We start from the raw sequence: 25,472 nt of genomic DNA on the forward strand, positions 1-25,472 counted from the left end.
GCCTGACCAAGAAACGAAAATACCAGGAATAAAAATAGAGGAGGAGGAGGAGGAGGATCTTCACATGTATATCTTCATATGTTTCATAATGTCAAGGTGTAAAATCGTTCGAAAGAAACCAGACAAGAAGTAACTACAGGGTTATTTACAACCTATGTACATGAGCATCTCACTCAAAGAATAATGCAACCCTCTCGTCCTCACAAGCATCGGAACCCTGTCCTCAGCCCGATCGGCGAGCTGAAGGTTGAGGGGAGTTTCGCCGCCATATCCGATGACATAAACGTCTGCTTCCTCCTCAGCCTCCCGCCGTAAGGGGGGACAGGCAGACTCTCAATGCTACGGATGGATCGCAGTAGACGCTCCCCGCTGAAGGAGGGAACGAGACGTCCCTTGCTGACCTCCTGCTCGATGCTTTCCTTCAGCTCCTTCCTTGCCTCGTGGCTCGAGTCCAGCTGGGCATGCAAGTCGTCGGCGGGTCGGTGAGGAGGAGACGGATGGTCTACGGACAGACGGAGGGCAAGCCTGTGGGAATGAGATAAGAGACGGGAGGGGAGAGGGGAGGAACAGGAAAGAAGATAGAGGGCGTTGGGAAGGAGGGTGAGGGAGGAGGAGGGTGAGGAGGACGAGAAAACGAGGGAGGGGTGAGACGGTCACTTACATCACGTTGAAAATCAAACCAGCAAGGTTGATGACGACCACTCGCAGCCCGAGAGGCACGATGGTGAAGTTTGCTAAGTGAATCTGAAGGTGAACACGTTAGGAGGACAGACGGGAGGGAGAGAGGGGCAGAGAGGAAATTCGAAGAAGAGAGGAGGACGATGCAGATCAGAGAGGAGGGAGGCGAGAGGCTGCAGGGAGGAGCAGAGGGCAGGGGGAGGAGGGAAAGGAAGCAGAAATGAGAAGAGAAGGCAACTCACAGGTAACCAGAACATCATTCCGTTGCGATGGGTGGGGAGGACTTGCTCCATGAACAACTTCTTGAAGTTGAGAAACTTGAGGTCCTTCCCTTGCGTCACAAAGTCGTAGAACCCGACGAAGGTGAAGAACAGAGTCAGGAAGCAGGGGCCAAAGAAAACCTCCAAACAGGTTCAGAAATCTCTCTCCCTCCCTCATCGGGTCTACCTGATCGACTAGGAGTTTCTGCGCAACCACGAGCATATTGGATCCTCCACCAAACACTCGATCGAGTTGGGTGAGCCTGGCGGCAACAATCAAAACTTGCACTCGAACTGGACGCAACAGACAGCAGGAGGCGGGGTCGTGGCGGAACAGCAACGAGCTACTCACCAAGCGTCGATGATGGGAGTGCAGACCAGCGCCCACAGCGCAAACCTCATCGTCGAGAGAGCATCCCAACTCCACTTTTGCTCTGCGGATCTTCCCGTCACTCCCGATATTCTCTACCTCATCCTCCTTCAACTCATTCCATCCATCTTCCATTTCCCCATCCTCCCCCTTCCTCTCCTCGCCCCCCCTCTCCTCCCTCGCTCTCCTCCCTCGCTTTCCGTCTCCCTTCCTCCTCTCTTGCTACTTGCAAAGTTGAATCTGACCTTTGCTCCGTACAGATCTCAGATTCTGTGCAGCAAGATCCGCTGCTACACTCATCATGGATGCCGAGAGCATCTGGATATGAGGTGAGCATGGAGACAAGTTGATGAGGAAGATGTACCTTTGCCTCCAATGGTCTTTCTTGCATCCAATTTGAAACTATCAATCCCAAACGTCATGATCATGAAAACACCCAGACTTGCAAACCTGAATTCACTATGAGCGCTCGAAGAGGTATACTACTGGTCCCCAGTGCGTCGTACTGAACAAGATTGAGAGAGAAAAGACACATAGTTTCTGGAAGATATCTGCAAATCATTGTCAAATTATGAAACGATATCACATCATGCGATGTTTCATAAGCTCGATCAAGAAGAACTCAAATGTGAATGGTATAGAGGGTGTAACGACTGCATGGCGTCAGGTACAGCATTTGAATCATGGTAAGGGGAAGGGGATTTCGGTGTTTTGTTGTCACTTCATCTTCCATTCACATCTCAAGTTTAGAATATCAGCATGTCTTGAGCATGGCGCGCTCACAACAGGTTGGGATCCAAGGGATACAGACTGACACGCCAAGACAGGACGGGGGCGCAAGAAGCGGAGCAGTCAACATGAATGGTGAAAGTCGGAGCGGTGTGCGGAGGATGAGGAGAGGAAAGTAGGGTGGCTATGAAGAGATGTCACAGGATCATGAAGGGGAAGGGAAATGGGGAGTTGCGGCATGGCGGCATGGCGACAAGCGACAAGCGGCCATACCGGTTTGTCGTGGGACTTCTCTGATGCGCGGTTGGGGTATCTTTTTGGAATGGTTTGAAATGTATAGTGTATAAGTCTTTCTTAATATGAAATATAGAGGATAATTGTAAAGTATTTTCTCAAAATACGAAAAGTTTGAACGGGTACGGAAAGCCATCTAAGGGGAAGGTTCTGGACTTCTGGTCAAATGTTATAAAGAAGTTTTAATTTTATAAAACCGCATAAAACGGTAAGTACCAATTTTTGGCTATACTCTTTGTAGAACAGTAAATCAACAATAATTATTAATAAGATACAGCAAACAAATTCGTTGACGAGAGCAAGTTTTCATTACCAGGTTTTCAAGCCAGTACCAAGTTCGGAGGGCCATACAGTACAAAGGAATACTTATCTTCTTTTTAGATTCTACACACGGCCCCTTACAAAAATCTAAATTTATTATTGTTTGACCTCTAGCTAGGAGTGTGAACAGGTGGTCAAATTTAATAAAGTTTTAAATCTGTACTAGTATTCGCTGTTGTATAACGCTTTATAGAAATCATCTCCTTCATAACACTTTGTAGCCTCATCACCCATACTACCCAATAATACCCACCCTCATCCAGACCCTCATCCCCGCTCACAACATTGCGCCTACAGCAATGCTCTGACATGCCGCACTGTGACCACGAAGCTCCTGCAATGGCGGGGAGAGGATGCCTTGATGATGGAGAGGTGCATCAGCATAGAGGAATCAGGATCAGGATCAGGATCAGCATCAGGATCAGAACCTGGATCAGTATCAGGATCGGAGTGGAAGAGAAGAGATGTTTGCGAAAACCTTCACTCACAATCATACAGGTGGAAAAGTTCTTGGGATGGCGACGCTGGCAAGAAAACGTATACGCTCATTGGAATTCTTCACCACGACTGGTGAGACTCAGTGGGATAATGTAAGGAGGAGCATGGAGGCTTTGGATCGCTCGCGATTTTCGTCTTGGATCAAGAACCTCTATTGCTTTTTTACCTGCTATTTGACATGCTGTGCAGCAATAGTTTCCTTCCTTGCCCAGTTGGCCGCAGCCGAGCCTTTAGATACAGAAAACAAGACCCAGCCAGCTGTCGATGCCCTAAAGAAGTTCACGATAGAAGAGTGATGATGATCTTGGTCATGCTCGCCCTGTACTCACTGGCCCTGCAGATTGCATGATTACAATGGCCAGGACAAGAGCAAGCCCGTGCTCGTTGCACTCAAGGGGAAAGTGTTCGATGTCACCTCAGAAACCCGTTTTTATGTCCCAGGAAAACCATACGCACAGTTCTCTGGAAGGGACATAACAAGGTCCACGGCCATGTGAGCGAGGTGACACCTTGAAGGCCCATGTGGTGACGTGGTTGGAAGGTTCTCAACAGCTGTTGAGGATCTGGATCGGGTGGACTATCCTAAGGAGAAGGAGGAATATCTTGAGAGTGAGCACATTACCCTCAAGTCTGTGCTGTGCCTTTATTATCTGTCTAGAAATATTCCAAAGCACTTATGTACGGAAGTATCCCATAGTCGGGGAACTGCTGCCGTACGAAAGCAAAATGCCGTAAGAAGCAGTTTGATTAGCCTGCAGGATGTGACAATACATCGCAGAGAGCCTTCAACCAGCAGTGAGCGGCATGAAGTGCCATCGCGTGCAAGAGGTGAAACTTTGGGTGAAGAAACTTGGGAGTGATGACGATCGCTATGGCAGAGTTGGGATCTGATGTAATCAAGAGTTGGCTCACTTCTCTTTTTCAATACGTCGGGATCATGAGCTCTGGGGATACAAAGCGTGAGCTTAGACGATAGGCTTGCTATGATCAGATGTAAACAACAGTTGTACATGTTCAATACACTTCCACACAAGGGTAATCGGTTATCAACAAAGGAATTTTTATATCGCTTTTGACTATTCACATTTTCTAGTGTTGCAAATACAATACCCTGAGCATTCTTTGACTCTGGGTGGCTGGATACCTTCATATGGCACGACTGACAGATGCTATGTGCAAGCTGCATTTCTGTCCTCCTCCAACAACACTCGTCGTTTCGTAGAGGCGGCAGATCTGTCCGTCTCACTCGTTCGTTTTCTGTGACTTTCGGAGGTGGTTCGACTCGATTCTTCCGGCAACAGTCTGAAAGTCAACTATGTCAGCAAAGTGACAGCACAGACGTTTGCAGCGTACCTGCAAGCCTTGGAGTGACAATTGCACAAAACTTTCTCTGCTACTGAGTCTTCACTCCTATTGCGAGATCTCATGCAAGGTGCTTCATCCCAGTCTGCTGCGTCCAAGCTGGAGCGGCAGAAACGCAATCTTGGTATAGCTGGTGCGAAGGAAGGCTTGCTTGAGCTTGCCTCCTTGACAAGCAGCGGAATGTCGTCGATTCGGGAGCAGAGATCCAAGATACAACTTGCATCTCTGCACATGAGATACTCATGCGAGAACAGCTCAGACAGAGATGGCCGCTCGCATGGGTTGCTGCAGAGACATTGCAGTAAAAAATCTATGCACGCAAACGAAACCCCAAGAGGCATCAACGGAGATGACCGGTCGACATCATACAACAACCCGATGCAATCTCCACTTCCTCTTGTGCAACAAACTCTGCCCGTAAGCATCTGTATCAGCAGACAACCTACGCTCCAAGCATCCGACGAAGGCGAGCATGATGAAGCTCTGTGCGTTTCCGGAACGCAGCAACAACTACGTTCGCGACGACAAGGTGATGAGTTTTCTAATTCTGTGCCAACGTGCATAGAGCCCCGATTTTGCCCCATTGTCTGAATGTAGACATTATCAAGTCCTAATCTTCCATGGGGTTGACCTAAATCATGTAACTTGACCAAATGGCATATCAGAGTCCTTGTAAGAAATGAAGCTTGAAACTCTGGAATGCATTTGTTTTGTTCAACGACTTTCAACAGAGATATGTATTGGTCATCGTTTTCGCAATCCATCTTGAAAACCTAAAACAATGGTGAGACAGAATATATACGTGTGGCAGTGTCATGATAAAACAATTCACCCCGCGAGGAAGGCGTAAGGGAATTAATGCAGAGCACATAACCTCGACTCGACTCTAAAACATCAATTCAACTTGCTCAAAGAGACATTGAAGCCGATCGTGTGTATATCTCAATATCCAGACCCGGAGAATCAAATGCTGAAATATCCTCTACAAGCATCCTCTGCCTGACAGCCAAAGAATCGCTATTTCTATGACACAGATCTGTTCTATGTTTTGAAGCCAACATGCTATATTCTTCGCCATAACAAACTAGGGATATTTCAGCCATCACATCTTGTAGAAAGATGACACCCTTTCGGTATCCATCTACTGCCACACCTCGCTTTCCCTCCATAATCTGATTCCTCGTCTATGGCCATGGCCGCTCCCCTTCGCTCAATCCCAACTCCAATCTATCCCCACCCCTACCCAAATGTACCCCACCCACAATAGTTTTTTCTACTACCCACCCAGCCCGGTCGATTTTCGGGGTACACCCGTCATATCTGCTAACCCTACCCTTCGTTGCAACATCGAATTCAATGATCCCCCTATAATCCATGCACCCTTGCAACAACTCCCACCCTACCCCTCGGCCTCATTAAAAAATCATGACCAGATCCGATAATACTACCCCACCATCCCGAAATTTGACTACCCACCTATCATGAATATGTGTTCCCACAAAGGATCTCTCATTCCCCTGCAGGAAACTACCCCTTGCACTGTTCACCCCCTGACTCAACTACCCCTACCCACATGTGTTCGTTAAGATTCCTAGGTGAATGAACCCATCCAACATACCTCACCCCTTGCTGTGAAACTCCTCACTATTCCCCCACCCCTCTTTTCCCCAGGGGATGTCCCCTAACGCAGAGCACCCCTACCCACATATGAAGCCACAAACTACCCACCAGTTTCAAATTCACCCCCACCTCTACCACAGAATTTCATCACCCTACCACTTGCTTATAATCATAATTTTTTTCCTTCCCCCTTTCCCAAAACATGGTACCAAACAGTGTTGAATCGGACGGGGTACTATTGTACCCCTACCCTTTCATTAGATGTACCCTACCCCCCTCGAAGGGATGCCATTCACTGTTGTCCTCCAATTTGGATTCAATCTCAATTCATAGTACCCACCCCCTTATCTGATGAGTTTTCGGTATGAAAGTACCGGTGAAGCGAGAAGAAATTGAGTGAAATTGAGCCTCTTATTGTCCATGACCTATCCCCTGATGCACACCCACCCCCTTCAATACCAATGCACCCCGTTGGATGACCTCTTCGTTGATCTGGTATGACCACCCCACCCATAATATCACCACCCCCTCATTTGTCTGGAATGGACCGTTCCAAACAAGGCTATAAGCACCAACAACAACCACCCCACCCTATGGACTACCCCACCGGTTGCTGACAGCCTGAGCTGATGACATCAGCAAGTAAAACGAAGAGATGGTAACTTGACTGGATTATGGTATCCTAGCTGGCCATAGTTATTACTCAACTTGCTGGTTCGGGTGCCGTGCCCGGGCCCCGGCATGCCGGTGATTTATTGTGCGTAACGTAACGTAACGGTGGAATTCCCGCGCTCACAATGAGGGCGAAGCTCTGCGAAACATGTTCCATCCAGCGAGGCTGACAGTGAGGAGGGGGAGACGAGAGGGAAGAGAGAGGCGAGGGAGGGAGGTAGTGTAGAAGGAGGCAGGGAGGGAGGATTCAACGAGTGGAAGGGTGGTAGATCGGTGGGGGAGAAGAAGGAAGGGTTCAGTAATCGGGATGGAAGATGGTGGGAGGGGGAGTGACAGCTATAGGTCAACGGGCAGCAGGAAAGCTAGATTAGCATTTGTTACTTCCCAGGAGACCACAAGAAGCCCCATGAGAGGATGAAATTGGCACGGCCAATAACAGAATTACGCATGTTATCCTTTCACCTAAAAATGTCGTTCACATTCTTTGTGCTATTGCAGTTGATTGGGAGAATATTTGGACATGAGCACGGCGCAGTCAGAGCTCGCGGACCCGCCACAAGATGGGATATCAGCCATTCAGTTTGCTCCCTCCCACAATTTACTGCTGGTCTCTTCGTGGAATACCGAAGTAAGGATGTATGATGTGGTGCAGAATGCCAAACGTGCACAATACAATCATCAGGTTTCTCATCGAGCTTCATCACCGGGCTCTGATTCAATCTTTTCAGGCAGCAGCACTGGACTGTTGCTGGGGCACAGACCAAAATCGATGTTTTTCAGGGGGTGTGGACAAATGTGTCAAGACATACGATTTCGCATCAGAAACAGAATCTGTTAGCTCTGACATGGAATTCATAGATTTTCTCTGAAGCATGGAACCAGGTGTTGGGGAACCATGACAAGGCAGTCAAGGCTGTATGTTGGCAAAAGGAGTTGGGGTGTTGCGTTTCTGGTAGTTGGGACAAACAATTACGAGTGTGGGATCTCCGCCAGACTGCTTGCGTTAATACTACACTCTTGCCAGACAAGGTAACGATCTTCTCCCTGCTTTTCCATCAGTTTGAACCACTGCAGGTATTCACGATGTCAGTATCAAGCAACCGGTAGATATCGCTGTCCTCGATCATTGAATTGCAATCTGTGAACTGCATTGGCAGTATTGTAGTCGGAACAGCTTCGAGGCACGTGTGGATCTACGACGTTCGCAACCTCTCAGAACCCGAACAGAAGGCAGGTGACCTTGCGCATGTGCAGAGACGCTAATAAGTAATCCAGCGAGAATCTTCCCTCAAATTTCAAACGCGCTGCATTCGGTACGCTCATTGCACAGTCTCCTCACGGAGAGAAATCTTTCATTCGGCTGACTTGGATAAAAGATGCTATCCTGATGGTACAGGGTATGCCTTGAGCTCGATCGAGGGTCGTGTTGCCATGGTTGGTTTGACTTTGGTCAAACTTTGTTTTATCGACATGACGACAATCCTGAACAGGAGTACTTCGACCCAGACGCTGCATCTCAGGTAGGCCTTTCAAGTATTATCTACAGGGTGAGCACTGACCAAGAATACAAGGCCAAGAAATATGCTTTCAAATGTCATCGTGCGCAGGTGTGACATGTATAACAAATGGCAGTCTCTGGATTCCAAAATTCAGACAGCAACAATGTGCTGAATTTCGTGTTTTCCTGTAGGATGAAAAAGGGATCGACACAGTGTATCCCGTCAATGCTCTTGCATTTCATCCAACGTGAGCCCTCACTATTTCAGTTTTAACTCCGTCCTGATCGTATATGTAGCTATGGAACGTTCGCAACGGGTGGCTGTGACGGCAAGGTACCTAGATTTCTCCAGGACGAGACCATTCATAACGGGGTACTGTCTGCTTCCTGATTGTCAGGTGATCATGTGGGATGGTCAGAACAAGAAGAGGCTCCAGGTACAATGTCTCTGCATATGCAGCATGCAGCATTGTTGAGGGTCAAATCGCAGGCACCCTGGTCATATCCAACAAGCATCGGTTCCCCCTCATCGTTGCCTCCTTCTGCACCTCAGTAACGACTTTCCTCAGCTTCCCTGGCCTTCAACCCTACAGGCGCTATGCTTGCCGTTGCGTCATCCTACACCTTCGAGGAAGGAGAGAAGGTTCTTCCTCCCTACCCCCTCCATCGGTCTCATTGCAATCTCCACAGGATGCTCCGCCGGATCAGATCTTCTTCCGTTCAGTGAACGAGTCAGATGTTCGTCCTCGTGCCAAACAGGCGCAGTGAAGCGAAGCTGATGCTCGTGCTCAAGTCTCTTGCGCTGTGACTCTTTTCTTTATCAACTGTTTACCGACTTACTCTCCCTCCGCACAAGTCACCTCCTTCTTCTATTCAATCTCCCCAGTCCTTCGCTTCTGTCATTTCACGCTGGTCTTCTCAGCCACGTATCCGTTTATTCGCATGCATGCATCAGCGCCCGACAGGCTCCTTCCCTTGCGCTCGGCACTCTCAGCTCACTTCACGGACCCTTGCATCTCCTGAATCTCAGCTCCACTCAGTACCTTCATCTACAAAATTACTCAGACTGAAACGTACTTTCTCGTTTCTTCCCCATCTTCATGCTTCTCGCCGCCGCCCCTACTCCTCTCTCCCTCCCTCCCTCCCTCCCTCCCTCCCTCCCTCCCTCCCTCCGCCTCTCCTTCGTATCTTTCCTCCCTGTGACCAGATGCCTGGCTCTACCTAGTGTAGGTCACTGGTGTTTCTTTCGAAAGGGGGAAAGGGTAGGGGTATAATACTACCCCTTCTTTGAACTCATTCTTGTTGAATAAACTTGGGGTAGTCGATGAGTTGCACTCGAATGGGGGTGGGGTTATTTTAGGACATAATTGGAGTTTGGGACCCTACCCTCCTTTTGTATTCAATTGGGGGGTATGGAATGGGGCCCATTCTTGGGGGTTACGTGAATCCGATTTATACCGGGTCCTTTTAGTGAAGATTCGCCCTCAAATATGTGGGTGGGTCCTTTATGAAGGGGTGGGGTACAGGGGGAGTTGAGGACATGAGAGTGGAGTTGGTAGCAGCAACGCGGCAATGGCAGGGCAGGAGGAGGAGGAGGAGGAAGACGACGACGAGGAGGAGGGGAGTATCAAGAAGAGCCCTGGGGAGAAAGGAGGAAGTGATAGGACATGATGTAAATGAGTTGCATATCCGAATATGAAAACTTGAAATTTTCCTTGAGCACCATCACGTACCTGTCCAGTGATGGGTAGGGGACAGGAGCGGAAAGAGAGAAGGAGATGTGACGAAGGTGGAGATGATGACGATAGTGTTTGCAAATGAGTAGCAACTGCACGTTTGTAGAAGATTGGAAATTATCATCCAATTGCTCATGTTGTGTATGGACAGGTCTTTGAAAAACTAGTTCTCCTGCGGGGACATCTTGGAGAAGCGAGGATGAAATGTCTATCAACTCTCTCCCTCCTCCTCATCCTCTTCATCGTTATCCTCAACATGGCGTCAACCTCCGCGTTTCTTCAGTCGGCGCTCCCCATGAATCTGCATCGAGCGGGAGCCATGAGCACGCTTGAGGTCAAGGGTCGGACGGCTGTCCCGCGTTATGCACCTTTCCAAAGATGCTTGTCGAGAAATACATTCTGTGTTGAGATGAAGCAAACAAGCGTCAAGGAGGCCGAAACACGAGCAAGCGTGCTGCAAGATCTCATTGAGAAGAAGGACATTGACATCTATGTCCGTGATGCCAAAGGTTTGGATGGTACCTTCGTGGCTCAATTGAGGTGTATGGCGTTTGATCTGGTAAGCCTCTTGATGATGATAATGATGATATGAGGAGGAGGAGGAGGAGGAGGAGGAGACGGAGGAGGAGGAGGAGGAGGAGGAGGAGGAGAAAGATCAGGCTGAGGATGGAGGATGGAGAAGATGAGAAAACAATTATCGTTGTGTTAACATTGATGATGATTCTCATACAGTAATGATGAGAGTGGAGACGATGTCAATGTGATCGCAACTGAGAGAATGATTGATGGTAAAGGATGGGACCATGTTTCGATCGCAAAGGCGGAAGTTGAAATGCTGCCCTCACTACTTCCTTGCGGGTATCTATCATACGACATTCCTGGTAACAGGCGCTCTGCGGGGATGCGAGCAAGTGATGATGATGATGTTCCAGGTCGCCGTGGCAAGAGCTGTGACAGACAGAGGACAGTTGTTCTGCAAGGTTGGTGTATGATGTGATGTGACGTGACGTGATGGGTCTTGTTTCCCCTCAGAACATGATGCTGGATGATCTCAACGAATTGTTGAGGAGAGATTGGATCACGAGCGTCGATCACGAGATGATGAAAGCAGCTTGCCTGGTATTTCCTCCAATGCCCTCCCCGTCGCTCCGGGAATCCCTCCCCACCTACTCTCCGCTCCTCTCCGCTCCCTCCTCCTCTCCTCTCCTCTCCCCTCCTGATATCCTCAATATTCACGCATCGCGTCTTCAGGATAGTTGGAGTCGAAACCCTGAGCTCGTCGTTGGCTCCGTCGATTGTTCGCTCCATGAGTCCATCGGTAGGAGGGAGCGGAGGAAAGAGGTGGAACATGAACGTTTTGCAGACACGGATCTGATGATCCGCCATTGGATCTACATCTCCTCCATGGCGGTAAGACTCAAATTTGCCGTCCACCTCCAATCATCATCATCTCCATCATCTCCTCCCCTCGAGCTCGTCGTCGTCGTCGTCGTCGTCGTCGTCTTCACCATCATCATCATCTCCATCATCGTCATCATCTCCACCACCACCATCATCATCTCCACCACCACCATCATCGTCTCATTATTCGTTTCAGGTGCGCGAAGAGTTCAGGAGGAGGGGATGTGGTCAACTTCTTCTCGAGGGCTGCGAGGGGATTGCGAGACGAGTGAGAAGAGCAGAGAAGAAGTTCGATTGTCAGCTGAGCCCTGATGCGCAGAATTATGGAGTCAGCGAGATCTACTTGCATGTTGAGGTGAGGCGATGAATCGATTGGGGAGGAGGAGAGGGAGGGAGGGAGGGAGGGAGGGAGGGAGGAAGAAGGTGACGATGACTGACAGGAGGAGAACGCTGGAGCGCTGAAGATGTACAAGCAAAGTGGCTTCACATCATCAGACATGCGCAACCCAACGATCAACAGGATGGACAGGTAGAGAAGTGTCACATGGAGCGAGAAAGAGAGAGCAAGATGAAACGAGCAGGGTGGGGGAGAGGGAGGGAGGGAGGGAGGGAGGGAGGGAGGGGCAGGCAGGTAAGCATCAAGGCAGGAGGAGAGGTTTTCATTTACATGAGGTCCATTCAATCTTGTACCATCAGACGTTCTCGTGTTCCACTTGCTCCTCACTTTCTTCTTGTCTCAGACTTCTCCGACTTGTTCTGCGGGTCCCAAAGGCTGCCACGTTGTACAGTAGAAGGTGAGAGGTGCGGGCATGTTTCTTGCCTGATGCCCCCAAAGGATTTTCAAGGACTTGCTCGAGGAGGAGGACGTGGAATTCCAGTTGGCAGAAGCTATGCTCCCTTGATACACTTGACTTGTAATATACATCATGGCTGCATGCTCAAGGGCTGGAAGTTTCGGCGCGCAGCAGACTACACGATAGCAGATTTGACGAGTTGAGAACAGTCAGGAGAGGAGGGAGGAGAGGAACCTGACAGGGAAGCTGGAGTGAAGAAGAAGGGAGCAAGAGAACAGCCTCCGACGTCATGAGAGAGCGAAGGCATGATGATGAAGTAGCAGGGAGGGGAAACTGGACCGAAGCAAGAGCATTCCGGATGAAACAACCAATCCAGCACAACAGGAAAGGAATAGGAACAGGGGAAGGTATGCAGCGATGGCAAGAGAGACAACAGAACAGCTTAAAAAAACAACACAACATACCAGGAGAGTGAAGAGGGTGGCGGGGTGGCAACTTGTCATCCGAATTTCAATCCAAATGTTTGAAAAAAATTTACAAGTGAAGGCTTGTAGGAAAAGCATGAGATCCTCGCCGACGTCTCCTCCTCTCCCCCTGGCCATCCCTTGCTTCCTCCTCCTCCTCCTCCTCCTCCTCCTCCAGTCAAAATCCTTGCGCCTACAGCACAAGTCCACCTATTCACACTCACTGCCCCTCCATCACGCCCCTCTGCCGCGTCCTCATCACATCCCGTACGTCTCTGCCCCTGACGTGCATCCTCTGCCTCCCCCCCCTGTCATGGTGCCGCCACTCCGGTCGAGCAGGAGGATGATACCCCGGGTAGCTCATCGACTTGAGCGCCCACACAAACCCGATGACGGTCGCAAGGAGAATCATGATGCAGCAGCAGCAGGCGCTGAGCATGAAGCGGTTCTCCTGCTTGCCCTTCTTCTTCTTCAGGAGGGACGCATGCTCGTCCTCGTCCTCCCCGGAGAATGCCTTCGACACCATGGAGACCATGTAGCCTAGCGCCTTGGTGGCGCTGCCATAGGACACGGGAGTGCGTGATGAAGGATTGTTGAACGCCATGCCGGTGATGCTTCACCTTGTTGTTACCTCGTTCGCATCAACCTGATCGTTCATGTTCAGCATGTTGGCAACGTGAGCAGAGAGCGCGACTGCAGTTTCTCCATCTCTGACGGAACATGTCTGGTTACTAGTGGCTGCTCTAATCCCCTGCGGGGCGTCTGCTGAAACCTTCAACTTATCCTCCTCCACGTCAAACACAAGACTGAGGTAACACAACAATACACCCTTCTTCACTCTGATGTGCTTCCTTTCCCACTTGACTTCACTTTCACATACATCCGCTCTGCCAGATTCCCATTCCTCTCATTCTCCTCTCTCCCTGGAATCTCCGAAATATCATCCTCCCTCCCCTCCCTCCCCTCCCTCCCCTCCCTCCCCTCCCTCTCCTCTCCTCCCTCCCTCCCCTCCCTCCCCTCCCTCCCCTCCCTCCCCTCCCTCTCCTCTCCTCCCTTCCCCCCCTCCCCTCCCTCCTTCTACGTCCCTCCTCTTCCTGCTTCTTCTCCTCCCCTCCCTCGTCCCTCCTCCTCTCCTCTCATCTTCCTATTCCCCATCTTCTGCCATGCCGCGTCAGCGTCCTCGCCGGACTGTCAAGTTGAGAATGAGGGGGATGAGGACGGGCTCGGCCCTGCCCGGCCGGGCCCCGCGGCGCGGCGCGGGCGCGGGCCCGGCCGCGGCCCGACTGATGCATGCCAGGGACAAAGTTCACTCAGGAGTCCGAGTCTGATGTGATATTGCCAGTGCCCCGAAGCATTCAGGAGCCAAAGCATTCAATGTTGCACGGTAATGAGTTAATGAAAAGTGTTGGTAATGAAATGAATAGATTTGAAGCAGAAGTCACAGTAAACATCCGCCGTCTTTACCCTTGGGCGCTGGTATCAGACGAGTGCTGCCGGCAGCGCAGTCAGTCAGCATGAGATGAGTTGAAAAGAACGAAAATCTTCGTGATATCACCGCCAGCTCGTCGACAGACATGTCTGCATTCTGTACCGGCCCTCTGCCATGTAACATCGTTATCACCAAGGATCAAAACAAGCAGCTCAACCTGAAGAGGAGGATTGGGTTCTCAAAGCAATTCTTCCAGCAGAGCCGAACTACCCAGTTCCCCGCATGCAGGATCCAGACCATTGACTTGTCGGGGAAGTGAACAGTTACACCTGGCACCCCATCGTGTCAAAACGTCCTCAACTGACTCCCCAGCTCCTCCCTGACCTGTCGTAAACTTCAAGCCCTTCAGCACTGATACGGTTGGGATGGCGACAGAGCAGACTCGTAGGACGAGGCAATCCCTCAGGTACACCCGGACGCGGTCCAGGCACCAGTTCATGCTCACCGCACAGATGAGGACGTAGAGACAAGCAGCGGCTACGAAGACCTGAAGAAACGCTAGTCAAGCCATGCGCCTGAGTTGAGAAGAAGAGTCAAGTCATTACAGAGCAGAAAGCCAGGCCGAGAAACAACCCTGAGACCCAAAAGAGAAGCGTCATGCTCGCAATGAGAGCCCCGAGCTCAAGAAATCCGGAGAACCTGTCGTCAAGTATCATTTGACATTCGTCCAGCAACAAATAACAACTCACAAGTCACCGAACGCTCCGAACAATTTCTTTGCCATCTGAAACTCCAAGGACCCAGACATCGATTTACTCGCTGATCTGCATGAAGCATGGTCACACATTCGAAGCTCCAGTGTCGACACAGAAGGCTACCTGATCCCCTTGGCAGACTCCGAGACCATGCTCGAGACGGCTTGAGGAGCATGATAAACCGCAGAGAATGCTGCCCAGGGCATGCGAGCTAGAGACGTTGTCATCCTTCTCGCTCCCTTGGAGGCAGATCCGTCGGAGGCCTTCCTCTGCGACGGGTTTGATGCTGCGTTTGATCGCGATGCATGCGCATGGACAGGTCTTTCCGTGTTTGCCGCCATGTGATGAGTACAGCTCGATGTCTCCTCCTAGAAGCGAATGATGAGTGAGGGTGGCTATGACAAGAAATGAGCTGTTTCAATGGGTACACACATTTCCTTCAATGACAAGATTACGTGAAAGGAGGTAAAACAATTCAAGAAGTCAAGAAGTCAGAGATCGAAAGTGAGGACAAGTACACCAAGGAAACAATCCAAGCATTAAAATTGTGTGGCTTAGCATGACCAAGATCATACAGGACAAAGGCAGGAAAATCAGCAAGGATACCAAGGAGAAATTGAAAGAAGGAAGAAAAGATGAAAAGAGAACAGGGGAGGAAATCCTAGGATCCTTGTGAGGTGAGCGTTCAGAGGTTTCCATTGGAGGAGGAGGTGCGTAACTTGCTGTTAATAGAATGTACATCGGGCTAGTGCAGCAGGTAGGACAATGCGGCAAGGTGGAGCAAGAGCAAATGGGAAGGAGAGGAGGTGAGAGATATGACAGAGAAGGAGGCAACGAGGAGGAGGAGGAGGAGGAGCTGCGACAGTAGCGACATTGAAAGAGGTACGTAAAAGGATAAGCCGCCATAGCTATTAGCTAAACGACACAAAACATAAAATTTCAAAATTCTAAATTTTCCGTCGAAATTATGGATCATTGAAGACCCACACGCCAATATTTCCTTGTGTCTGACTCGTACTTCATCCTTTCTATGAAGAACAGGTTGAAGTATAACCAGACCCATGTGTGATTCAAGGCCGTTTCAGAAAATCTGGTCGTGCTGGTAGAGACATGTAGCACAATAGAATATTCATAGCAGCATTGACATCACGAGACTTGATACGGTTTTGAACACAATTGGTGGATCTGCACCATTTCAAACCCCGCACCACTGACACTTCGTCAGCAAGTATACCATTCTTGTTGATTTGTTTGCGTCTCAAATCATACAATTCTTGATGACATTGATTGCAACATTTTGTCGTTCTGTATTCATCAACTGCCGTCACCTCGAAGAAGTTCTGACATCGCCTTTTGATCCATTTTACAGGCACTGACTTCTCTCCACGCCCAGTACAACCGAATGATGCATCACCGTATGCAATTATTGGATTTTGATCTGTCCCATTAAATTTCATCTTCTTGAAGAACGTATCAATCGCCTTGTGTTTGTGGATGTAGTTATCCATCTTCAGGCGTGCGAACTTGTTTTGACAATTGTGTTCGAACAGGATCTCGCTTAGTCTCACCACGGTGTCGATGTATCTTTCAAAGTGATCCAACCGAGACGTTTTTGCTGACACTCTTGCAATATCGTTTGATTCTTCTGTTATGCCTTGTCTCCATTTTTCTAACTTGGCGTTATTCCGAGTAATATGAGACTCATGATAGTACTGCCTTCGAGTATATCGATACTGCTTTGGTTTTTCTTGACCAGGTATTTGCTCGACACCGCATATCAGTACATTGCGACCAGGATCGATTGCAATAACTCGTCTTGATGACACATCACAATCTCTTGTTTTGCTTTTCTTTGTAGTAGTATTGTCTGTCTCATTGTGTATTCTCTTCTTGAACGTCACACAGAGTGCGACTCCGTCAGTCTGTATGCTATCAACTGTCCCTTTCTTTCTCAAATTTGATTGTAGCTTCAACACCGACAAGAATCGCTTATGTTTTTGTTGTATGAACTTTTTCATGCATTTGCTTTTCCCACCCTTTGAATATTGCAACAGACCAGATTGATCCATAATGTAGAATAAACCCCAAATGTCTACGCGAATAAATTGTTTGCGTATCTGAAAAATCGGAGCGATCGTGTATCGATCAGATATATCATGAATCTCCAAAAACCTCAGAACCGAAAAATGGTACTTGACAAGATTTGGCATGTGTAATTGCATCCATTTTTGCTGTTCAGGGTTTTTCTTGATTTTGTCACGGGCCCATGACAAGTTATAATGATTGTCCCATCCAATGATCTCTTTTTGTTCCCTTATGAAATCAATGACATCCTGTCTTTCGAGAACACGAGTTTTTGGTGGAAAGCTCCATCCGTTTACTGTATTCCGTATATCCTGTATCTCCTTTTCTGAAGAAATCCCATTGAGCTTTCCCCATTCCTTTATGTATCTAGTCTGTTTTTGTCCCATCGTATAGAATATGTAATTTTGGAAATTTGTTGCATATTGATCAGCAGAATAGTACAGTACTCGAATATCCCCTTCTTTCCTGCGTTGTATTGGTAGATACTTGTTCCCTTTTTCTTGCCAAAACTCGTCTAAAATATCAAACTGAATTGCATTACCTCTGCGTTTTTCACCCATCAGAAAACAGGTCCGAAAGAAAACTTTCTCTCCACCATTGGTCTTGACCGTTTCTTCTTGCATCCCTTCTTCTTTTTCTTTGTCTGTTACTTTTCTAGTACGATTGTATATCTGATCAAACAGCCTTGTAATGTACGTATCATCACCTTGCATTGAATCCTTCTCAAAACACCATAACAATAGATGATTGAAGATGATGCTACCTCGATGGCTTATTTTGCTTATGTGTTTCACCCAATCATCAATCACACCGATCATTGTGTGATGTTTGAGATGTTTTTTCAAACACATCTTGACAGTCGTCTGTGAATCAGAACAAGACTTTCTTTGTTTTCCTCTTTTCCTTTTCCCCATATTTGATCAGGGTGAACGCGGGAGCTTCGGAAGGCGGGAATGAGGGAGGGAGGGAGGGAGGGCGGGAAGAAGGGAGTGATGGAAGGCGGGAGGGAGGATGGGAGGGAGGGAGAGAAGGCGGGAGGGCGGGGAAATCTTTACAGAGCCACAAACCTGGTACCCACCCCTACTCAAGTTCGACAGATAAACAAACGGGTAGTTAGACTTCGGATGAAGGCGGGAAGGCGGGAAGGCGGGAAATATTCGAAGTTTGTTGAGCCACAAACCTGGTACCCACCCCTACTTCTACTTTGATAGATAAACAGACGGGTGTTTAGACTTCGGAAGAATTGATTTGTACCGGTGGATTTGCAGGGATGTTCTTTTTTTTTAATCACAACATTCTATATTCTCGTTGCTCCTTTGTTGTTTTACCGTTCGGGGTTTGCACCACACCGCGATTTCGACTTTTTTTTTGAGATTCTAATTTTTGGGTCACCATTGGTCATAGTGTGTCACTTAACCACTATGTAAAACGTCACAACCCTACCCGGTCTCCACAATGCTAGGGAAGATTGAGGGTAGGGTCTGATTGTATGAGAGGCCATCGGCATGAATGTTAGTACCAATTAAATCAATATGTATGGTACATATATTATTTTAAAATATCTCTATCAATTAAAGTACAATTTGTGATGTGGTACAAAGGGTTATACTCTGTAAATGATAAAACATTTAATAAAACTTGCTTGCAAAATAATAATATGAATAATTATTTATACAATATATATATATATATATATATATATTCCTAAAAATTGGCAATCAATCTGATCAGGAACAAACATAAAAATAATATGTTTTTGGAGTACATAATTTAAAAACAAATATTTCTCGAAAATACTTGTACGTTTTTAAAAATTCCAACCCAGTGCCCATGCCCCACTCTTCCCAGCCAGTGGAGGCGATGGCGGTAGCGGCTGGAGATGCAGCTGATCCTCTTCCTCCTCCCGAGGACTCAGTATGCGACGATGTGAATCCGAAGAAGAAGGCACGGCTGAGGACCATAGGGACGGGCAAGGGTAGGAAGATGTTCAGGCCTCAGGAGCTGGATGTCCTGGCAAACGTCGTACACGAGGTCCGGCCGCTGCTGGCCATTCACTGGGACCGTGTTGGGGATGTGTACAACTCCCATCCCTCCATATGCTTTCCTAGGGATGCACATTCGCTCAGGACCAAGTACATCTCAGTGCTGAGGGACGCGAAGAAGGGTGTCGAGGACGACGAAGCGAAGTCGGCAGTGTACGAGAAGTTTCTTGCAGCTGAGAAGGCCATTGAAGCGCGAGCAGCTGCAGGTGATATCCGAGACTTGCAGGACGATGATAGCGCCCTCGATAAGGAGCATGCTAGAGCTTCCGCCGCAATTAAGGGCTGCATGAAGAGTGATGCAGAGGGCGTTTGGGCCATCCTTCAAGCGATCAAGGCCGAGCGGGAAACATGGAAAATTCTTGACGAAGCCAGGGAGGAAGAAAGGAAAAAGAGGGAAGATGCAAGGGAGGAAGAGCGCAAGAAGAGAGAGGAGGAAAGGGAGGCAGAGAGGAGAAGACGAGAGGACGAGAGAGAAGAGCTGAGAAAGAAGCGAGAAGAAGAGCGCGAGGCACAGAAAAGAAAAGAGCGTATGATCAGAGATGAGGAACGGAGAAAGGATCGGGAGCTTGAGAGACAGGAGAGACAAGCTCTCTTGAACGTTATGATGCGTCTGATCGGCGAAGATGCGTCAAAACTGGAGTTTGCTAAGCAGAAATGATGTTGTGTACAAATTTTGGGATTCAGAACGATCAAAGCGAGTCAGATTGCGTGAAAGATTAATGCATGATGAATGGAACACCTCATGAAAAATCGTGCAGTGCTATTAGAAGTCGACTGAGAGTCATCGGATCTGCCGTGGAAGAACGCTACAGGTTATCACTTAGGAGCTGAGCAGCTTCTACTTGATGGTGCGCATGACTCGACGGAGAGGAGTTGTATGAAGGTGCCAGTGACATGATAGAATGCTTCAAGACTTGTGAAAAGAATAATCTTCTTCCTACATTCTAGACCTTACATGAACGTTAACACATGAACAAAATGCCTTTCTCGATCGACATGTCCATCAGGAATCCTCTAATCCAGACTCTTGCAGACTCTCGTTCTTGATGTAATGTTTCCGGAAGAACAGCGAGCCGTTGGGTTTGAAATCTTCCCGGAAGGGCCCGCTCCTCGTCATTGTTGTGTACCGCACCCCCCGTGGCGCTGTGAAAGGTTGCTCCACGGACTTCAAGACCAACCTTCCATGCCTCACGGACATTGCGGACTTGCTTCTTTTCGGAGATGAGCTGTTATGTTTCTCTGCAGCCTGTTCAGGCGTCTGCTCATGCTGCTCAAGTCAGGCAAAGTCAGTAGCACTCGCAAGAAGATCTTGCTAGCTACTCACTTTCTCCTCCCTTCGGTGTAACACGTTGTTGGTCTTTTCCTTGCTCTCAAGGATCTTCATGGCTAGCGATACCTCGTCAGAAAAGGTAACAAGGTTCTCTCAGCTACCTGAAGCCGTCATCGTGAGGTCCATGAAGGAAGAGGGTGTCGATTCCTTATCTGTGATTCGAGTTTAGCATAGTAGCGTGCAGACATGCTGCAAACCAAAGAAATCCCTTGCGACTCGGCGATCAGGTCTTAACGCAATGGTCTTGGGACGAGAAGCCTTGTGAGGAGATGCGTGTTCTAGAGAATCCATGCTGAACAATCCGCTGCATCAAGCATGAGCAAGCACAGAGAGGAGGGTGAAGGTTGTAACCAGCTCGATATGCCCGCATTTCGATGGCTCTGAACCACTCCTGATCCCTGGGCTTCAAGAGCGCCAGAGCTCTGAGCTGGTTGGCAGGGAATGACCCACAACGCATCATCGAGTTCAGATTCCTCACCTGACGAGGAACGAAAGTGATCGCGATTGCTCACAGCGAGAAAATCACTTTCCCTGATCAAGACTTAATACTTCTTCGATCCTCCCTCCAGGACTCACTGGACGGAAGCTGAGGGGCTGTTGTCCTTGGGCACTCCCGTCCGCGGATACGAAAACTTCTTGGGAGTTGGGAGGCATCCCCATGAGCTGCAGTGAATCTCTCAGTCAAAGATTCATATGAAGCTCGAACAGTTAATCTGAAAAAAAAACATCCTAGTCCTCATCATTCCCCTTCTCCCTTCCCCCGCCCCCGCCCGCCCCCGCCCCTACCTTCCCCCTTCCCCTCCATATCGTCTAAATTGCTATCATAATCTTTCAGCAAATGGATGTAATCCTCGCATCATCCTCACAACATCGACCACACGCTCAACTTCCACATCATGGCATATTCAGTCCTACCTGTACTGAATCGATTCATACCCTTGGGCACCTGCATGCAGCTCGTCAAGATGGTCGAGATCAACCTGTCTGGACCTTGGATGTAGTAAATCGCACGAAAATCCGGAATTTCTGCATAGCTGGACTGCACACTCACAGCTGAATGCCTCGAGTGCCTGGAGGCTTTTGGGCAAGTTACAACAAACAAGGAGTAGAGTTCGAGAGCATGATGATCGTCACAACGTGAATTACCTGTCCTGGGTTCTTCCTGAAATCAGCTTGTCAAGGGATGAACAAAGCAAAACAGACTTGAACCTTTTCAACCATGTCGAAGGATCTATCAGGCTCATGCAGCCATCTGCAAACAGACATTTAAGGCATACAAGTCAATTCGTCCTCTTAATGTGGGAATCATTTCCTTTTCAGCCAGTTTTTCCTTTTCAGCTAATTGTACATTCCATTCTCATAGTTGAACCACCCAAATCACAGATTATGCTACTTCACGGCCGACATCCCCAACAGTCATGGCTCACAGTGAGAAATGAGGAATGATAGGATGAGATGACATCTCCATCTCCATCATCGTCTCCGTCTCCATCATCACCTCAACATCTTAGCTCCACAACATTTACCATCATTGCATCGTTCATGACCATCATCTTGTCATCTCCTTCTCGCTCTGTCACACTACTTCCACGCCATTGCGACGGTCAACTGATCGGACAAGAGAGATGCGCCGGTTGTGAGCGGGGAAGAGGGCAAAAGCTGTCAAAGGATTGCTGTCAAGTTTGAAGTACTAATGATTACCGTGAGTGACTTGAAGGAGTATCGGATGATCAGTTATCGCGGCCGGGCCGGGCCTAGTGCAATCACGGTGAATGATCGGACAGGCTCCGAGCAGTGCGGTAGTAGTGTGTCAGGGTCAAGCCTCCTGAAAGTTTACCGTGACGGAGTCTCCTGATTGTCCGTGTACTGATTTTAACTTAACTTTCAGTAAACCTCACATGATTGGGAGGAGCGGGGATGAGGCTGTACTTCCGAGTAACTCGAAAGGCCCGGCGGCCGCACCCGGATTTCCCGGGGCCTGCCGACTCGGATCCTGGCAGGGTGGTCTGAGCGGGGACGAGGCTCTCATCATGTTCCTAGCTATTCCAGCCACGAACCATCCCACTACCCACCCATGAACAAAAGCATCTTTCAGCCGTACCCCCGCATCAAAATGTACCCCTGCTTGGAAGAAGCTTTTCTTCTTAATTTCCCGGGTGTATTCGGTCACATGTGAAAAGAAGTAGGGTGGACATAAGGACCCCTTCATGTGTATACCCCCTGCTTCGTACCCACAAACTCTGCCCTCATATGAGGCTCCATCGCTGAAGCTCCTTCTCCTCCTCCTCCTCCTCCTCCTCCTCCTCCTCATCATCATCATCATCATCATCATCATCATCATCATCATCATCATCATCATCATCATCATCATCCACATCCTCCACATCCTCCACATCCTACTCCTTCTCCTTCTCGTCCTCCTCTATTCCACTCAGTAATATATTGCTCCTCTTCAAGCTCATCCTGTTTTGATCAACCCCTCTGATCACCTACGCAGAAAGATGCATCGATATGCTGGAAATACACCACCTTATTTGCCTTCAGAGGAAGAGGACGAGGAAGAGGAAGAGGAAGAGGGAGAGGAAGAGGGAGAGGAAGAGGAAGAGGAAGAGGAAGAGGAAGAGGAAGAGGAAGAGGAAGAGGAAGAGGAAGAGGAAGAGGAAGAGGAAGAGGAAGTGGAGGACGAGGACGAGGACGAGGACGAGGACGAGGAGTACGAAGTCAATGTGAATGTAGTAAGCAAAGATGAAGAAGACAAAGATGAAAGCGATGGAGAGAGCACAGAAGATCCAAGGTGAAGAATCTCAAAAGATAGATTTGATGTGACATCTAACAACTGAATGCAGCAAAGTAGTAGATGTTCAAGAAATCAAGAGCAGACTTGGCAACTGCATGGGATGCCAGGACGAGATGTCAAGAGACTCGAAGGGCATTGTATGCATGCAGGGTCATCTTATCTGCAAAAGCTGCAGCGAAGGGTTCCTTGGAGGCATTTGGGAAAACCCAGGGAAGAACTTGCCACCAAAATGTCCCATTTGCTCCATAGAGCTCAATGTTGAGGTACCTGCTCGTGAATTTGTTTGTTGGTGTGATGTTGTTTGCCTGCAGATGGTGGAGAAATGTCTTTCTGCAGAAAAGAAAGAAGAGTTCCAACATCTCATGCTCGTTCACGTATTTTCATCTCAACTTACATCGGAAGGGGAAAAGATCTTCCGCTGCCCTTTCTGTCCATACTTTGAGATTCGAGCTTCTACACATGGAAACATGTTCATTGAGTGCAAGTCTATGAATTGCAAGAGAGTGTCTTGCTCCACTTGCATGCTAGAATGCCCTCGACTGGAAGATGGATACGAAGAAGACGAGGAGAGTCTGGAAGACATCCAGAAGCATTTCAAGTGTGCCGAGCTCGGTGTACAGAAGGAGCGAGTTGAGAAAGCCCTGGAGCTTGGAATGAAGGTGTCTTGCCCGTCCTGCGGGGTATCTGGCATGAAGGACCACAACTGTACCCATATGGTCTGTCTCCAGTGCAGGCAGGTCTGGTGCTACTTTTGCGGCAAGAAGGAGGAGGACGCAAACAAGAGTAGGAGCCAGAGAGGAATTTACGGTCACAATGTTAGCTGGCAGACTAAGATTGGAACTCGCTGTCCCATGTACCTGAGCCAGCTGTCAGAGACGCATCGGTGGCCTGGTGATGAAGACGAGTGCCTGGCCATGTTTCATAGGATACGAACCGCGACTTTGCTCAAAAAGGTGATGGACGACTTGGGAGAGGACGTCTGCAAGCAGCTAGACGAGCAGTTTTCTGTGTTCAAAGCAAGTGGGTTTGCACCTCAGGAAATTGAACAGCTATCGTCAAGCCCACTGAGCTCAATCTTGACACATGGCATCAAAATTTGATCTCTTCTCAGCCTCCGATTCCAAGAAGTCAATCCTTGGCGAATAGATTGTCGGTGAAGCTTGTTGGTCTGTGAAGCTATTTGTCTGTGAAGCTTGTTTGTTGATGCCGTTTGTTGATTGTCTATCCTTGTTTTGTCATGGAGCATTCAATGCTCTGATGAATGGAGCGGCAATGCTCTATCAGTCTTGATAACTAGCGACTGATCTAATTACACACCGCCAGGACTGGAACTTCATTCTGGGCAATCCCTCACTATATGAGGGAGGCTGGCCTGATGCGCTTCTTCTCTCGCCTCAGTTTCAGTGAAGGCCAGTGAAGTTAAGTGAACAATAAAATTCAATGTTTGTAGAAAATTATGATGGATCGCATGCTAGCCGCGGCCCGGCAGTCAGATGGTGCCGAGTTAACAAAAACCTCCTGTGAACTAACTCGGACGACTCTTACGTGTTGTGAGGCGGCACAGGAGGTTTTTGTTACAAATACCTCCTGTCAGACGGCGAACATCCTAGCATACTGAGTCCGAGCTATCTCTCCTGAGTCAGGCTCGGATTGGCTCCTCAATCCTTCCGGCTTTGGGCCGATGTGCCCGGCAGTGTTCACTGAGGCAACTTGACTCGGACTTAGAAAAAACTTCATCTTTTACTTTGGCATCGAAAAGCGAGTTTTACTTACAAACTAGGCCTTCCGTCAACTTGATACGATCGGACTACTAGTGACACCCGGTGACCGGAGGCTGGGCCCGGGGCCGGGCCGGGCCGCCGGGGTGCTGTACAAGTATGAACGAAGTTTGTTCGAAGTTAGTTGAGGGGGTGGGGTGGTTTCAGTACACGGTGGGGGTGCTGGGTGGGGTGGAGTGAAGGGGTCTTTTTGATGGATCTTTCAAGGGTAGAGGTACCATCAGCTTGAAAAGTGTTGTGAACACGTAACAGGGGTACATGATTGAAACCAGGTGATGGTCAGTTCTATGGATGGGGGTAGGGGTGGATAACGGTGGTAGAATCTTCTCAATAATTTGTAGGAAATGAGGGGTTCTTGTAGAAGAAGAAGGGTGGGGGTGCAGGGTGCAGGGGTGGTGAACGGATGGGGTAGTTTCTCCCGCCCGGCATGTCGGAATACATGGACAGGATACGGCATGCGATGCGAAGCAGAGAAGAAGAGAGGAGAAGACAGGATGGCTGTAGAGGAAAGAAGAGAGGAGAGAGAGGAGAGAAGAGATGGGGGAGCAGTCAAGAAGAA

General features: G+C 48.7%; 10 protein-coding genes across 10 annotated transcripts; 6 read left to right on the top strand and 4 right to left on the bottom strand.

Moving 5' to 3' along the window:
- Positions 1 to 200: 200 nt before the first annotated feature.
- On the bottom strand, positions 201 to 1,340 carry GUITHDRAFT_131431 (hypothetical protein; the record flags this gene model as incomplete). Its single annotated transcript, XM_005842091.1, has 5 exons — positions 201 to 525; positions 662 to 744; positions 921 to 1,079; positions 1,126 to 1,201; positions 1,291 to 1,340. 5 exons carry the CDS (start codon positions 1,338 to 1,340, stop codon positions 201 to 203), a joined length of 693 nt encoding a protein of 230 aa, XP_005842148.1.
- Positions 1,341 to 3,148: 1,808 nt separating this feature from the next.
- GUITHDRAFT_149719 (hypothetical protein) lies at positions 3,149 to 4,219 on the top strand. The gene is made up of 7 exons (XM_005842092.1): positions 3,149 to 3,222; positions 3,340 to 3,442; positions 3,491 to 3,643; positions 3,692 to 3,759; positions 3,809 to 3,881; positions 3,929 to 3,978; positions 4,029 to 4,219. The coding sequence occupies exons 1-7, from the start codon at positions 3,168 to 3,170 to the stop codon at positions 4,124 to 4,126; spliced, it is 600 nt and encodes a 199-aa protein (XP_005842149.1). The 5' UTR covers positions 3,149 to 3,167; the 3' UTR covers positions 4,127 to 4,219.
- A 307-nt stretch (positions 4,220 to 4,526) lies between these two features.
- Positions 4,527 to 5,286, top strand: GUITHDRAFT_149720 (hypothetical protein). The gene has a single exon (XM_005842093.1). It carries the CDS (start codon positions 4,576 to 4,578, stop codon positions 5,101 to 5,103), a length of 528 nt encoding a protein of 175 aa, XP_005842150.1. The 5' UTR covers positions 4,527 to 4,575; the 3' UTR covers positions 5,104 to 5,286.
- A 2,038-nt stretch (positions 5,287 to 7,324) lies between these two features.
- On the top strand, positions 7,325 to 9,070 carry GUITHDRAFT_62815 (hypothetical protein; the record flags this gene model as incomplete). The annotated part of the gene is made up of 14 exons (XM_005842094.1): positions 7,325 to 7,486; positions 7,533 to 7,637; positions 7,687 to 7,862; positions 7,962 to 8,038; positions 8,084 to 8,117; positions 8,181 to 8,238; positions 8,295 to 8,324; positions 8,376 to 8,411; positions 8,495 to 8,550; positions 8,600 to 8,636; positions 8,701 to 8,739; positions 8,793 to 8,820; positions 8,872 to 8,945; positions 8,993 to 9,070. 14 exons carry the CDS (start codon positions 7,325 to 7,327, stop codon positions 9,068 to 9,070), a joined length of 990 nt encoding a protein of 329 aa, XP_005842151.1.
- A 2,247-nt stretch (positions 9,071 to 11,317) lies between these two features.
- GUITHDRAFT_149721 (hypothetical protein) lies at positions 11,318 to 12,612 on the top strand. Its single transcript, XM_005842095.1, has 7 exons — positions 11,318 to 11,356; positions 11,402 to 11,448; positions 11,636 to 11,707; positions 11,759 to 11,794; positions 11,880 to 11,968; positions 12,180 to 12,233; positions 12,275 to 12,612. The coding sequence occupies exons 2-7, from the start codon at positions 11,443 to 11,445 to the stop codon at positions 12,339 to 12,341; spliced, it is 324 nt and encodes a 107-aa protein (XP_005842152.1). The 5' UTR covers positions 11,318 to 11,356; positions 11,402 to 11,442; the 3' UTR covers positions 12,342 to 12,612.
- Positions 12,613 to 12,917: 305 nt separating this feature from the next.
- On the bottom strand, positions 12,918 to 13,301 carry GUITHDRAFT_131435 (hypothetical protein; the record flags this gene model as incomplete). Its single annotated transcript, XM_005842096.1, has 1 exon — positions 12,918 to 13,301. One exon carries the CDS (start codon positions 13,299 to 13,301, stop codon positions 12,918 to 12,920), a length of 384 nt encoding a protein of 127 aa, XP_005842153.1.
- An 856-nt stretch (positions 13,302 to 14,157) lies between these two features.
- GUITHDRAFT_98954 (hypothetical protein) lies at positions 14,158 to 15,222 on the bottom strand (the record flags this gene model as incomplete). The annotated part of the gene is made up of 7 exons (XM_005842097.1): positions 14,158 to 14,187; positions 14,253 to 14,295; positions 14,344 to 14,455; positions 14,511 to 14,673; positions 14,732 to 14,825; positions 14,876 to 14,950; positions 15,005 to 15,222. The coding sequence occupies 7 exons, from the start codon at positions 15,220 to 15,222 to the stop codon at positions 14,158 to 14,160; spliced, it is 735 nt and encodes a 244-aa protein (XP_005842154.1).
- Positions 15,223 to 18,796: 3,574 nt separating this feature from the next.
- Positions 18,797 to 19,666, top strand: GUITHDRAFT_98955 (hypothetical protein; the record flags this gene model as incomplete). The annotated part of the gene is made up of 1 exon (XM_005842098.1): positions 18,797 to 19,666. The coding sequence occupies one exon, from the start codon at positions 18,797 to 18,799 to the stop codon at positions 19,664 to 19,666; it is 870 nt and encodes a 289-aa protein (XP_005842155.1).
- A 345-nt stretch (positions 19,667 to 20,011) lies between these two features.
- GUITHDRAFT_98956 (hypothetical protein) lies at positions 20,012 to 21,370 on the bottom strand (the record flags this gene model as incomplete). The annotated part of the gene is made up of 8 exons (XM_005842099.1): positions 20,012 to 20,275; positions 20,333 to 20,394; positions 20,440 to 20,490; positions 20,536 to 20,642; positions 20,690 to 20,869; positions 20,915 to 21,001; positions 21,205 to 21,284; positions 21,329 to 21,370. 8 exons carry the CDS (start codon positions 21,368 to 21,370, stop codon positions 20,012 to 20,014), a joined length of 873 nt encoding a protein of 290 aa, XP_005842156.1.
- A 1,469-nt stretch (positions 21,371 to 22,839) lies between these two features.
- GUITHDRAFT_131438 (hypothetical protein) lies at positions 22,840 to 24,235 on the top strand (the record flags this gene model as incomplete). The annotated part of the gene is made up of 3 exons (XM_005842100.1): positions 22,840 to 23,132; positions 23,185 to 23,398; positions 23,447 to 24,235. The coding sequence occupies 3 exons, from the start codon at positions 22,840 to 22,842 to the stop codon at positions 24,233 to 24,235; spliced, it is 1,296 nt and encodes a 431-aa protein (XP_005842157.1).
- Between the last annotated feature and the right edge of the window lie 1,237 nt (positions 24,236 to 25,472).

Source organism: Guillardia theta (genome assembly GCF_000315625.1).
Source record: "Guillardia theta CCMP2712 unplaced genomic scaffold GUITHscaffold_1, whole genome shotgun sequence".
Taxonomy (NCBI): domain Eukaryota; class Cryptophyceae; order Pyrenomonadales; family Geminigeraceae; genus Guillardia; species Guillardia theta.